The 14,315-nt window shown below is 37.6% G+C and overlaps 1 protein-coding gene across 1 annotated transcript in view; it reads left to right on the forward strand.

Moving 5' to 3' along the window:
* Positions 1-14,315, forward strand: part of PTPN12 (protein tyrosine phosphatase non-receptor type 12) — a 71,705-nt gene that overhangs the window by 43,959 nt on the left and 13,431 nt on the right. The window contains exons 10-12 of the mRNA XM_034063110.1: positions 499-576; positions 702-800; positions 10,024-10,109. Of these exons, the coding sequence (XP_033919001.1) occupies positions 499-576; positions 702-800; positions 10,024-10,109 (263 nt within the window). The remainder of the gene's footprint in view (positions 1-498; positions 577-701; positions 801-10,023; positions 10,110-14,315) is intronic.

Raw genomic sequence — 14,315 nt, forward strand, 5'->3', positions numbered from 1 at the left:
ATAGTGAGATGTTTAAGACATTCCAGAACCCTTTTGACAGGTTGGATGTTTAGTTTCATTGCATTCATGCTTTAGTATGAACTTACTTCCCTTTGACAGCAAGTTTTTATCTAAAAAAAGTGATTGTAAAATTCTAATTTTTAACATATTTCAATATAAAGTGATTTTGAATTCAGCTTTTTCAATATCTCTGCTTAATCTTGCAGCTCCTAAAACCTGATATTTCACATATACAGGGTATCCCTTCAGTCTGGGTTTTTCAGGTTATGAAACATCGTTAATATTGCAATGTCATATTGACTCTTTCATTGGGTGTCTCATTTTCAAATTACTTGAACTGCTCTCATGTGATCTAAGGCAAATGTTTAAAACCAGTTCTGGAGAGGCATCCACATTGAATAGATGCAATGTGGAGAAGGCAAATTGGTTTAGCTGTAAAAGTTAAACATACTTTTGAATGTCTAACAGCTTTTGTATTGACTTCCTTCTGTATTTCAGAAAATACCTGAAGAATTCAATGTATTTAATTTAATACAGGAAATGAGGACACAAAGGCATTCTGCAGTGCAGACAAAGGTATGGTTTGGTTTAAGATTAATCTTTATCATATGAAATATGATCATATGATCGTATGAAATATGATATGATAATATATGTGTAAAGATCTCATGCAGTAATTTTTACCTGGTACCCTACCACAGGAGCAGTATGAACTTGTCCATCGAGCCATAGCACAACTGTTTGAAAAGCAACTGCAGAAGTATGAAAGTTGTGCAGACTGGAAGATTGCAGATGGAGTGGTACGTGTCTTTCCCTTCTGAAGTTGCTGGTTTAGCTTCTGATCAAATTTCTCTGTAAAGTCTAGTTTTTTGAGTCAGATGTCCAGCAGTGTTAAGGCACATACAGAACTTGTTTGGTCTATAAGTGGGTTTTGCTGTGTAGGGACAGCTAGTCTGTACCCAGCTTACGCTTGAGGACTTTGTTGTAGAAGTTGGGTCAGATAACTAAAGGATATACCAGATGCAATTGCAAAGGGGAAGTAACAGGAAAGATTCTATTATAGGTGAAATGTAGGAGTGTAACTCAATATTTGAACTGTGAAATGTGCCCTTCCTTTGGTGAGGTGGCAGTAGTTGACAGCTGATCTGTTGCTTTGATTGGCAATACTTACCCCAGTTCTGATCTATTGGCAGCAAATGAAGTTATGTCTAAGCCTGACCTTCTGCAAATTACTTGTTAAACAGTGATACAGAGCAAGAACATATCTAAAAAAATATTTAAAATATATAAAAAGTAAAACTCCAGCATACATACACATGCATTCATATATAAATAAAAACATGCACCTGTGTGTATGCAAAATATATAGATTACTTTTATCTGTTCCATGTTTAGGTTAACCTCTTGAAAGGGAAAATCTTCATAGACATTTTCTTTTCCTCCTTCTCCCTGGTGTGGTGTTGGGCCCAATTTTAAACCCATAGCTAAGCACTGATGTGACTTTTCAGCTGAGACTCTGGGGTATTACATGCTGATGTGTACTGCCTTGGTCTTGATCCAATGCAGCCTTAATGTAGTTGAGCAGGACTGGGTTCATATATGTTATGTTGAAGTACATGCAATAGTTCTGAGGTCTTTAGTCATGGTAAGAAACATGATGGACTAAACACAGTATGGTTGGGGCAGGCTGTTTTAATTTGTTACAGATTTGGTATTCAGCATAGCTGGTATGTGAATTTTCACTTTATTTTGAGGAATGAGAAGATGGGGTTTGGATTGTGCAGATTTATTAGCTTTGTACAGAAGTTATTCCAAATTACTTGAGTCTTGGTCATAAACTTATAGGCAGATCAGTCTACTGGTTATTTGACTTTGATCTGACCTGTGTCTTGAGTCAATCCAAACTGTCTCTTATTTGCACATGTTCCAGAACATCTGAATGAGGAGGTGACACAGCATGTTGATACTATGTCTGTAACAAAGGCAAGTGCTGTCTGTAGCACATCGAATGGGATTTGAGTGACTGAGTAATAAAACAAGGACAAATAAATTTTGGATAGGTAATGTGCAGGGGCTAAGGCACAAGAAATACAAACTCTGAATATGGAGTGTGAGTTTTGCTTGGATATGGTTCTGGTTATAATCAATAAGTTGCAAAGTAAATTGAATTTTAGCAATTATTTGGAAACTAATAAGAGCAGAGAACATAATGTCATTGTCTGGATACCTTGCAGCTTGAATACTGTCTGTAGATCTGCTCTGCTTATCTCAAAAGCCTATTACAGAATTCAAGCATTAAAAATTTGGACAAGGATCAAAGGTGTCAGAAGGCTTCATCTAAAGCACAACCAGATTGAGCTAGAAGAGAAATGGCAGAAGTTAGATAAGATAGAGGTTAAGTAACAGTAAAAAGCTGATTTCTATTAACCTTTTCTAAAGGGTATCGATGATACCTGGCAGGCTTAATATGAAAGGAGGTAGTCCTCCATGCAACATGAAACTGCAGAGCTCCTTGAAGCTGAAAGCCTGTCGCTTTGAGGTAAATATCTCATCATCTTGGAATCTTCTTCCATGACTTTGCCCAACCTCTGACCTGTGAAATTCCAGAGTTGCAAACTGTTGGAGAACATCCTGGGGAAGGATACCTGCATGTCTGCTTTGTCCTTATTCTTCCCTGTAAGTTTCCTTTTGGTTAGTACTGGAAATGGGACAAAATGAATCTTTAAATCCAGCTAGGTGTGGCCTTTTTTACACTAGGAAATGAGGCTTCTTCATATTGTAGCTTGAACATTTCTACAGAACTGAGGACAAAAAGTCTCATAAGTAAAGTGTTCCTGTATCTAAAAATCTGGTACTTCCAAGCGAATTTGCTAATTAGATAACCATTAGATAGTTAGGAAATTTGCCTTTGGGGAATGAACTGATGTGAGCTTAGCTTCTGGTTTGGTTTTATTAGGTGGTATTCTACCCATGTACCTGGTTAAATATCTGCTTGAAGCTGTTGCTTCATTCTCAGAACTTTGAGGCTCACTGGTGACTGTTTGCTGTTCCTCCAAGGGTGTTATGTAGCATCTGTTGTATATAACATCTGTTTTTCCCCAGAAATGTTCTAGTTAGTTTTTTACTAAGACACATCCCAGAATGTTCATTTGTTTTAAAGGATACAAACTCTTATGCAGAAAGTTTTCTAATAACTTCATTAAATACAGAGTAATATCCTAAGATTCCTTCCCAGGTCTTACTCTGCCTGCAGATGCTACAGAAACTGTGGAGTCGTGTACATATGAAGGATTTTAATTATATTCAGTGGTAACAATGCCAAATAAAAGAACATGCCTACTTTGGATATGTTACTGTTAGTTACACAGGAGATAGTACTGAAGTGAGGAGGAAATTCTCTTTTATCTTTCATCTGTTATATTTTGATAGCACTCTGAAGAGCTGGCGTACTCTGTAGGGTCGGTTTCATGGTTTTGTTGTCCAATTGCTCTTCACATTTCAAGCAGTGTTTGAAATGAATTGAGTTATCTAAGCTTTGTAAGCAATGTTTGCCAGTAACATCACAGTAAAAAGTTAATCTGATTGGCAACAAGTAACAGTATTCATAGGGAAGTAGCTTAGACACAATCCTGAACGTGTGTTCCTGTGAACTTGCCAGCTTTGCCCTGCTGGAAACAATACTGTAAAAAGTCAACAAGAAAACCACATGATGTGTTTGAAAAAAGATGTACAATAGGGTTAGAATTTCTATTACAATTTGATAGAAGATTTCAAAACCATGTAGTCTGATGCGCATGACATAGTATAGTGTAGTCATTGCATTTCTCACCATATAGTTATGCATACTGTGAATGTATAGAACTATAAATGTGCTTAAAATAACACAAAGCATGCAAATTACATTATATGGAGAAAAGCTTTCTTCAGATAACAGCACTTTCAGTAGTCCCCACAGTAGCCAAATTTCAGGTCAAAGGCAAAGTTGCTCAGAAGCAATTTTTTGCGATAGGAAGACTCAGATGCTAAATTTGATAATCAGAACTATATCCCCTTCCCCATATCCCCATAGTAGGACTCTATAGATTATCAAATTAAATTGAAACTGAGTCTTGGACTCAACCCGATTCCCCACTGAATGCCTTCATCATATTGTGATGTACTTGAAGTTTAACAACTGTGTGTTTCTTGCCAGCATTGGTTTTGTTAGTGCTGCTGTGAAAATACTGCATTTGGCTTTGTGGTTGGAAGCTTTGAAACGTGTGTGACCTGTTTAGTCTTGATCATCTGGTATCAGTTACATTTGTATCAGTAGAATATTTTGTGTTACTTAAGAGGCTTCAGATCACTTCCATGATGTGAACTCTGGTTGTCTTGGAAAGTCCAAATAAGATGGAATTCCATCAAGTTGGATGTTCTGTATATAGAAAAAGGAAAATTTATTAGAATACAAACAACAGAAAGATTACTATCTCTTTGCTAATGTTTTGTATTGAATTTTGTCTTGTGACAGTAACAAGCATGTTACAGTACTGCAAGTCCTTGTTTTATCCTTATCCCACTATAAAAACTTGCATTAAGATACTTTCTCCAAAATATGGCATTGCTAGTTCAAGTGTCTTTCGCATTTCTTCCTGTGGAAGTGATGGGATTCTCTTGCTGTGCTTGATTGCACTTTTAGAAGCTGCGGAGGAGTTGACTGCTGTAAGAAGAATGTTGATATTCAAAACATTAGTGGTTTGGAAATTCAAAGTGAAAAGACTTTGCTGTTCAAATTCTCTGCTGTTTTGCAGCTTGGAAAGACGTTTTTGGCCATTATAGCATTCTAAAAATCATCTCTGTCTTCAGACACATTTATCTTGTTGCCTGTGCTTGGAAAGTTTTATTTAATCTGTACCATTTGAATGTATTGTTTGAGTCTGAAGTATTTCTCTTCTTATCTACTGATAATTCTGTGGTTCCCGTGCAGCTTTATGATAAGGACAATAGGAGTGCCTCAATTCCTTTTAAGGGAAGCCATAAGGTTATTTCTGGAGGAGTCTTTGCAGTGACTTTGCTAGTACATTACCAGTACAGAAAACTTCTGAATGACATTAAATATTTCCACTGGGAGTTCCAAAAGAAAATGATGTGTTGCAGTTCATGGGCAAAAGGTTTTGAATTGCAGGCAATGCCTGTGAAATCTCAGTCTGAAACTGTGGTACTCTATTTGCTGTTAATGACAGCTCCCATTGGTGATTCAGCCATTGGAGGAAGTACATGGGGAAAAGACCCACCTATGGGAGATGACAGCGCAATTTAGGTCATCTTAGCAAGTTGAATTAAGACACGGTGTGTGCCATGAGAATTCCTTGTTCCTCTGAATTACCACAGGAAGATGAGTTACTCTGTATTGTTGTAGAGTAGATGTAATCTACACTTCTAAGTACTTGAATTTGTAGTCTTTCATAGATACACACACATATATCGGGTTTATATATATATATGTAATTTAACAGAATACCTAGAAATTCCTATGGGCATTTTCACCTGTCCTGAGTAACTGCTTCCTCAAATCAGTGAGGACATTGGAACTCCTGAGCTGTTCAGCAGTTAATGCATATAGTGATAAAGGTTGGTGAAAGCTCCTATTCTTTTGTCTAGCCACATATTGTTAATGCTTCTGTTTTCTTACAATGAGAAGCCTGTTCTGTAAGAAAGCAGGGTGCTGCACTGAACACTTAATTGACTGAATTGCACATTTGTTAATCAGTGTTTCTAAAAGACTAATTCTATATGATGACCCTCCTGAACTATGTATGTTGTCCTGGTTTTTCTAAGCTTAGAGTTTATAAAACTGTTCTGCCTGAGAATTCAGCATCTGTCCAGAGAATCAAGAGTGTATTGACTGATGCCAATAAGCTGTGATTAGGAAGTCTGGAAGGCTTTTCCTTAATACTGCCATCTGCTCGTCTCAATGGATATGGTCATCCCAGTGAGATACCCTATATTCACTTCTACAGTTGAGCTTCCTCTGTTCTGCTCTGTGCTATTCATTCTGCATGTTTTCCAGCTCACTTACTTTGATATATGACAGAAGGGGAAATGTGTGAGTTGCTATCATTCAAAGGTGCTGAAAATACTGGTTGTTCTCTATGTCTTGTGATACAGAACTGAGAACAAGTAAAAGATAGTTCAGCAAGCAGTATTTCTATGATTAAAACCAAGAAGTGATCCAGTAGTAACTGAGCATAACCACTGAAAAATGCTACAGCAGCATAAAGATGGGAGGAGCACTGTTTTCTTCCCTGCATGGCTTAGTCATTTGGTTACTGTCTTGAACTTTTATAATCTTCAACCTTCAAAGTAAAAATCCTCACTTACTGGGGAATGAGTTGTCTGAAAGTAAATGAAGCCTTCACAGAAACATCAATGTATTGAGCTAATTAAGCAAAGTAGGGAAGAACCTCTTGTTTGGTGACAATAATTCCGTAATTCTTGCTCCTGATTTAATGTAACTAGAACAAAGTGAACTAATCCTGATTTTATCCTAATGCAGAAGTGAAAGCTTTGGAACCCATATTTACCTGAAGCCTTCCCTGTACATAAAGTTGGGGCTAACCCCTGACTTCCCTTCTGGGGTTGAATTTAAAAGTACTATTTTGTGTGTGTGTTATTTGGTTTTGTAAGCTCTCTGTGGTTGTGTATGTGCCTCAGGCATTACAATTTGTATACATTTGTGAGGTGTATCTGTACATTTTATTGCTAGCAGCAAAGATGGCAGTGATTTTTCAGCTACTTCTGCCTGTGTCGGCTAGAAAGAGCTTCTTGCTGTATACAGAGATCTTAAAAACTTTAACATATGTTAGCTTCTTTAATAGGCTTTTTCTTCCCCCTGAGAGAAAAGCATATCTCAGGAAACGTTCTGTTCACAAATGCTTCACTTTACAAACATAGAGGGACAGGGATGCAGCTGCTGGTTTGTTTTCTGGACACGTTAGTCTACACCACAGCCAACAGGCACACCCTTTCCCTTGCCAGTACCTCTTAGAAAACTGAGTGCATAAATAAGAACTCTGTTCTTCAGAACTTCCATGTGGGTGGAACTGAACTGGAATTTTTTCCTGATCTGTTGTAGGATGGCAAAGTTGGTGGTAAGGGGAAGGAACTCCTTCTGTGGAGTCTCACTTTACCTATATCTATTTGTCTTACGAAACATGGATGTGCTGTGGTGCTGAAACAAGGCAAATGCCCACGGTTCTCGGGGTACAGTTGCATTAGTTGCTAATCCCAGTTGCTAGTGCTTATGTTTAAAGGGGGCCTTTTTAGTACAAGTATCAGTGCATTTGGTACTATCCATAGTAAGGGCTACTTATTGGAGACTCAGAGTTTACTTTGCACAAGGAAGCAGGGAGTGGTTTACTTTGCTGAGGGAAGTGGAGAAGGTCATGGCACAACCATTGAGCAGGAAACTGAGCTGATGCTGTTGGATACTGTGAGCCTCAGCATCTTTGGCACCAACCTTCAGAATGGTACTGTGCCTGAATGATGGTAGTGAAACTCATTTTCGTGTATGTTGAGAGCAAAATGGTCTGTATGGTCACCTGTCACTTGATGCCAAGACGGTGAAGTTGCTTTTCTGTCTTCTTGAGAGAAGGCTGGTAGAGGTTTGGATGTCCATGTCCCAGGGGTAATGTTTCATTCCATCGCTGGCTAGAAAAAAAAGAGGCTTGTTTTGTGTTTTGAATTATTAAAACCTATAATGTATAAAATCCCAGCTCACAGTACACTTTGAGAGCCAACCAATGGGAGAAACTTCTTACAATGAGAGTGATGAAACACCAGAACAGATTGCCCAGATAGGTGATAGATGCCCAATTGCTAGAGACGTTTAAGGCCAGGTTGGACAGGACTCTGAGCAGCCTCATCCAGGGTAAGGTGTCCCTGCTTATGGCAGGGGGGTTAGGACTAGATGAACTTTGAAGGTTCCTTCCAACCCAAACTATTCTATGAAAACCAGCCAAACTTGATTGACTGCAATGGGGCTTCAGTTCTGGTCATCTAAACTTAAGTGGCTTTTATGTGCTAATTGAATCTCACTGAAAAAGCCCAAACTTGATAGAGCCAGTGGTCAGCAGGACAATGAACTCCCTTTTCAGTTTGCCTGAAAGGGCAAACACAAGCCATTGATACAGGAACAATGGGGTGTTTCTGCTGGAATACTTGTGAAATACTGTATTGGACAGCTAGTTATGGAGGAGGTTAGTGAAGAGCAATAAGAAAGGTCCAAAGATTCAGTATTTTTTCTTCACAGGAAAAGCTTCACTTAATACACTGAGGAATAGAATTTGGTAGTAGACTTTTCACACTAACAGGCAGTGATATGGTAACTTGCGAAAATGAAAACCATGCAACTAATGGATCTAAATTTTTAAGTGAGAGTATTAACCTGCTAAGTGTTAGTTATGATTTATCTTCCAAAGCTGAAACTGTTACCAAATTCAACATTTAAAGCAGAAATTAATGGGGACTCCCCTTCTGTTTCATAAGACTGAGAAGGTTAGTTTCTGTCACCTAGCCTGAACAGGTAGGCTGGCAGATAGTAGACCATGTTGTATAAATCTGATATTGTGCTTTGAAATATATGATACAGATTTGGGGTGTTTATGGTGGTTCTTTAATACTGCTTTTCAAGAGTGATAGAACCATAGGAAGCTCCTGAAAGAAAAGTGTTAGGTAAAATACATACTAAATTCAAGATAATATGAAGATCCAACAAAACCAAAGAGGACTTTTGGCTGTGGCATGTGTATGGAAATGATATGTATGGTTTATATATAGAGTCTTGTATGATCTATTTTTATTTCTACACATATACATTTATATGTATTTGTACTGGCTGTGTTGGGGTTAATATTCTTCATGGCTGCTCTTAGGATGCTATGTTTTGGATCTGTGACCATAACATTACTTATGGCACACTAATGTTCTGGCTATTGCTGAAAAGTGCGTAGTGCCAGTGCTGCTTCTGTTTTTTAGTCTACCCTTCCCAGTGAATAGATAGGGGGGTGTTCAAGAGAATCGAAGGGGAACAAGCAGGCAGATGACCCAAATTAACCTGAGAGATATTCCATAACACCATACAGCATTGCGCACAGCACTAGAGAGGGAAAACAAGGGAGTTTGGTGAGATTAACCATTTTTTGCTCAGGAGCTGGCTAGGCAGAGGTCTACCTGTGGGATGTGGTGAACGGTTACTTCTGTATCAATTCTGTTTGGTTTTTTTCTCTCCTCTCCCACCTCTCCCTTGCTTATTAAACAACTTTACCTTGGCCCACAAGTTTTCTTGCCATTCCTCTTATCCCTTTGGAGCTGGGGAGGGGGGAAAAACAAGCAAGTAGTTGTATGGTGCTTAGCTGCTTGTCTGGGTTACCACACAACAGTGTTATACGTGTATATGTATAAATGTGGATGGATACATGTATTTTAAAATGCATGCATATATAAAATCTATACATCTCTTACTGTCCTCCTAAAAGGAAATAAAAACCTTCATGTTTTTCTGAGCATGGTACATTTTCTTTGTACACAAGTGGGAGATGATTTAAAAGTATTTGGGAACACTGTGTTAAATCTTGTCACTTTACAGTAGCTGAGATTCTCATTTCCTTACTGCACTGAACATTAGTCTTCAGTGGAGTGGGTTGTGCAAGTGAATATTATTACCCTGACTGGAAAATAAATGCTTTCAATATGAATAATTTGGAGGGCAAAAGGGAGCTTGCTCACTGCTAACCTGAAAGATGAGCTGCTGAGAATTTTTTGTTACAATTACAGATGAAACAATGTTGTTAGAAAAAGTTGAAGTTATAAAATAAATACTGTGAATTTAAGTAGGATTTTGAAAGTGATCTGTATGATAGCCAAAATAATGTAATATTGCTGGGTGTTATTTTCAAGTATCATTGGAGACCTTTGGGCCTTTCAGTTTAAGTATTGTGTGATTCAGCTTTACAGCCATAAATGAAAACTTTTTCTTTTAATCAGGATGAAAATAATACAGAGAATGCTGTCAGTTCTTCAGATGCTGAGAAACAGGATTCTCCTCCACCAAAGCCTCCACGGACCCGCAGGTAGTTAGCTGTCTTAATATATTTCATATTTTAAGCTGACAGATTGACATGCTTCATAAATAAATAGTAGACTAAAACCACTGATGCTATAAAGACTTTAAAGATTACTTTTTCTATTTATAAATGGAAATATACATAGTACAAATAGAAGTCTTCTAATTGGGTCTATAAATACAATCTTTGATATCTTTGTGAAGTCTTTGAATATGCCAGCCTTGTAGTGACTACATGTGAGTAGACGAGCATGCCCCTTTAGTAGTCAAATGTATTAGATCTACTTTGTGCTCTAATTCTGCTAGGTGATCGTAGCAAAACATTCTTCAAAATAGGCTCAAATGATGACTGAACCGTCTCTTTTTAGAGGCACAGCCATAATGAAATGTATCTGTTTACTCAATAAAATGTTACCTGACAGGCAAGTACTGCTATTGACTAGAGTGTGCCAACGAAATGCTTTTCTTATTGGAAAGAAAAGCTGGTCTCACCCATCCTTTCGTTCAACAGAGGTGAAAGAAAATCTTTAGTTCTTAAAAATATGTAGATGACTTTAAGGAACCCAAAAGTAAATCTGAACTAATGAGTTCACTGGCCTAAAATGGGTACCCAACCTGAGTGATAGAGATCTAAAGCAGCAGCCCTCCTGAAGTAAGTGCCTATATTACCTAAGTAGTTTTTGGAAGGGAACTTTGACAGATAATGTTGCTTGTGCTACATTGCTTGTAATTAAATAGACATTTAAGGTAAGCACTGGGGTTTCCTTAAGTTGTAGAATGTTATGAGAAACAAGCAGCCAGTTAATTTTTCTCCATAACATTCCATAATACCAGGAAAGTATACTTACTTTACTGCTTTAAAATGTAATCAGACTGGAGTAGTGCAAAGTTCAGGTTGGTAGTGGGAATATGAGTAGCTATTTTATGGTTGACATTAAATATGTCAGGCAGAAGTTAAAGGAGAATACCACAGTGAAAGATAGATGGAAATGAGTTGGGGCTTTTCACAACCAAATGGCAGTTTGCTATGTAGTGATATAATTTTTACCTTATTTACATTGATGGTAATGTGATTATATTCAATGATGTAGATAAAGGTGATGGCAGAGGAGGCTGTTAACCTGTGTTCTTCATGAGTTCCAAGCTTTTCTTGGAACTCAGTCACTGAACTTAGAGGTGATTTCTGTCCAATAGGTAATTTCCTTATTAGTGTTCCTTGAAACAATCTGAGATGTACCTAGGTTTTAACTAACTTTATATATTCATGTAATAATAATATATACATAACTATGTTTCAGCACACATCTGTTCTGTCTGATATCTGCATTGCATTGTTCTTGTTGCTCTAAGTTAAAATTTTTTAATCTTTCTTATAAAGCCTGGTCCTTTTTGGCCCTGCTTCCATAAATTCATACTTTCCTATCTGCCAGCACTGGCAGGAAGATTGGTCCCTTAGAGGTGAATAAATGGAAGCTTTTAGCAAAGCGGTTGTCTTCTTCAGACGCATTATTTTTGAAAACAATTAATTACACTCCCCATGGAAGATGCTTCTGAGGAAAGTCTTTATTTGCTGCTAGTCACATCTGCTCCCAATACCCACTAATGAGCATGGGTTTATTTCATGGGGGAGGTAGTTTTACAAGTCTGCAGCCTGATTCAGTCAGGTCTTAGAGCCAGGTTTTGCATATTGTGGATGTTCTGGCATGAGCTGACATCCTTTTCCTGGGGAGGATGGAAGAGTGGAATCTGTGAAAGATTCTAATTTAATCCCTGCACGGAGAAGGAAACTGTTAAACATGATACATCTCCTTATTGCTCCCTATAGCTTTTTTTTCCCCAGACCATTCTCTTATGACTTTTTTTTCATGTCCCTTCTATTATTTCTCTCTATATTGCTGGGACTAAAAATATCTTGGTACAACTATTTTAAGTACTTGTCCCCATCTTTTCTGTAGTGAATGTTTCCAAGTGGTGTCTAAGAGTCATTGCCTTGAACAATAAGCTCACATTCAGTAGGTACTCTGAAGCAGTCTGGTTTAGCCCACATTTTTAGTTTTACTTAGAATTTCCTCTGGGAACTTGCTTAAAATACTTTGTTCAGTAACATTTTTAGATTGCCAGCTAAATGTGCACTGGAGTTGTACATGCCCTGTCTGATGAAGTTACAGGCAAGTTGCTAAAGCTAAGACATTTTAAAAGCAATGAGGCTTTTCAGTTCTTTTTATGTGCTGGGTCTTAGGGACTCTAGAATGTGTAATTAGTAAAGAAACTTTATTTGTTTTTAAGGGAAGGTTTAACAGGTGCTTTTTTAATAAAGCCTATAGGGCTGCATGTGTGTGTCAGCATGGTTTTAGATGAATCTGCCTGAGATGATCCTGACTGAGCAGGAGGAGAATTGGTTTACATCTCTTGACCTCAGGGTGCTTGTCTTCAGACAAGCTATCAGACCAAGCTATGCTTGCTTAGATAGTAATGCTTTACTATTCCTGATAGTTGTTTTCTGATGCCCCGAAGCTGCTTGGAATGGATGGTGACATCTCCTCTATGGCACTTTTCAGTGGCTGTTTACGCAGTGCATTGTAGAATTTTTCTCTAAAGGTGGCTTGCTCACCTGTCTCTTCTCTTTTGTGTGACAGGATGGTGGGAGAGGTCATCTCTGTATTGTTTTTAAACTTGTAGATTTCTTGTTAAAGTTTAGCCAGTATCAGGTTAACTCTCATGTCTTAGTAAGGATGCGATGCTACTACAGACTTACACAATGTAAGATAGGAAGCTTACTCAGGGAGGGATAACTAATCTTTTCAGTACTTGCATTGGCCTGGGAGTGTCTTGGGGAATAAGCGCTACAAAGTATAACATCTGTTTGTACTTTTCCAGGCTTCTTTTATGTCTTTTTCTGCTTGGAAGTTACAAGTATCTTTAGGCTGTTGATATTAAATCAATATTAAATTGCAATTTTGTTTACTTTTATTCACTCACCATGAAGCATCCAGCTGTGCTTGTTCTGTGGAGGTTCTGGAACTGTATTGCCTTTGTTTATCACCTTGTAATGCTTTAATGTAATTCATATTTGCTGTACAATATGTGTACGTAGTTATTTAGCTTAATGTCTATCTGCATTTCATGTCAACATAAAAAAATGAAATAATATTACTCCTTGATTATTAGGAAAGTAAACAAGAGCAGCTCATGAGTGCATACATCAGCACCTAACTCTGGAAATTGCTTAGCTTTGCAGTTTCTGATTACTTCTTGGGAAAGTCACCTTGAAGGTGTATCTGTGTTAAATTTCTTTGGAGGACTTGGGGGGGTGGAAAGAGTTCTTTGTTAAACACATTTAACCATTCTCAGGTTAAGGCAGGAAAAGGATATATGTAAGTTTTGACATTGTTATTAGATGTAAGACTGTAAAAAGATGAAGTTTTAAATTTACAGTTCAAGACTGTACATTATTTTACATGGTTGTACAACTGGAGTCTTAGACTCTAGAAGCAAAGATTGGTGCTTCAGAATTCAGATGGCAGATCTTAATACCTTTAAGGCATTGTCCTTGAAATATTTGTGTGATTTGTTAATTCTCAAATATTTGGAAAAAGGATTTATTTTAATCAGGTTGGTTAAAGAAAATTCTTTTCCTTTCCAAGTGCAAATGCAATGTAAAAGAATGGGGAAAATGAGACATAAAAGACATGGTAACAGCTTTTTTGTGTGCAGTATAATGGAGAGCCACGTGCTATTGTCTGAAGAGAAAAAGGTGAAATACTGCAGCAGTTAAACATTTCTTCAGATGATGCTTGGACTTCAATCTCATAACATTAAAATGCATTTCAAGGGTTATGTGCATTTCTGCTTCATTTCAAGCCCTGCAGGACGCTCTCTTTGCATCTTCTGCAAAGCTAAGATAAAAACCATTGACTGGTGTTCCTTCTTAGCAGTCTCTGATTTGTATGTTGCAATTAAAAAAACCCATAAAGCCTCATGTAACTAAATTTTACCAGAAAGATTCACCAGATGGTTACTTTTATGCATTCCTTATACTACGGATAATTTATATAAAAATATAGCTTGTGACAGCTTCATTGAACAGCAGCTTTTCTTCCATGTGGATGGCAGTGATTTAATCCTTAAGTAGAATAATGTGGTTGTGTAGCTTCAGCCTGCTTACATGGAGTTTAATTTTCCTATTTTAATTATGAGAGAGGCTGTAGAGCTT

Source organism: Melopsittacus undulatus, chromosome 5 (genome assembly GCF_012275295.1).
Source record: "Melopsittacus undulatus isolate bMelUnd1 chromosome 5, bMelUnd1.mat.Z, whole genome shotgun sequence".
Classification (NCBI taxonomy): domain Eukaryota; kingdom Metazoa; phylum Chordata; class Aves; order Psittaciformes; family Psittaculidae; genus Melopsittacus; species Melopsittacus undulatus.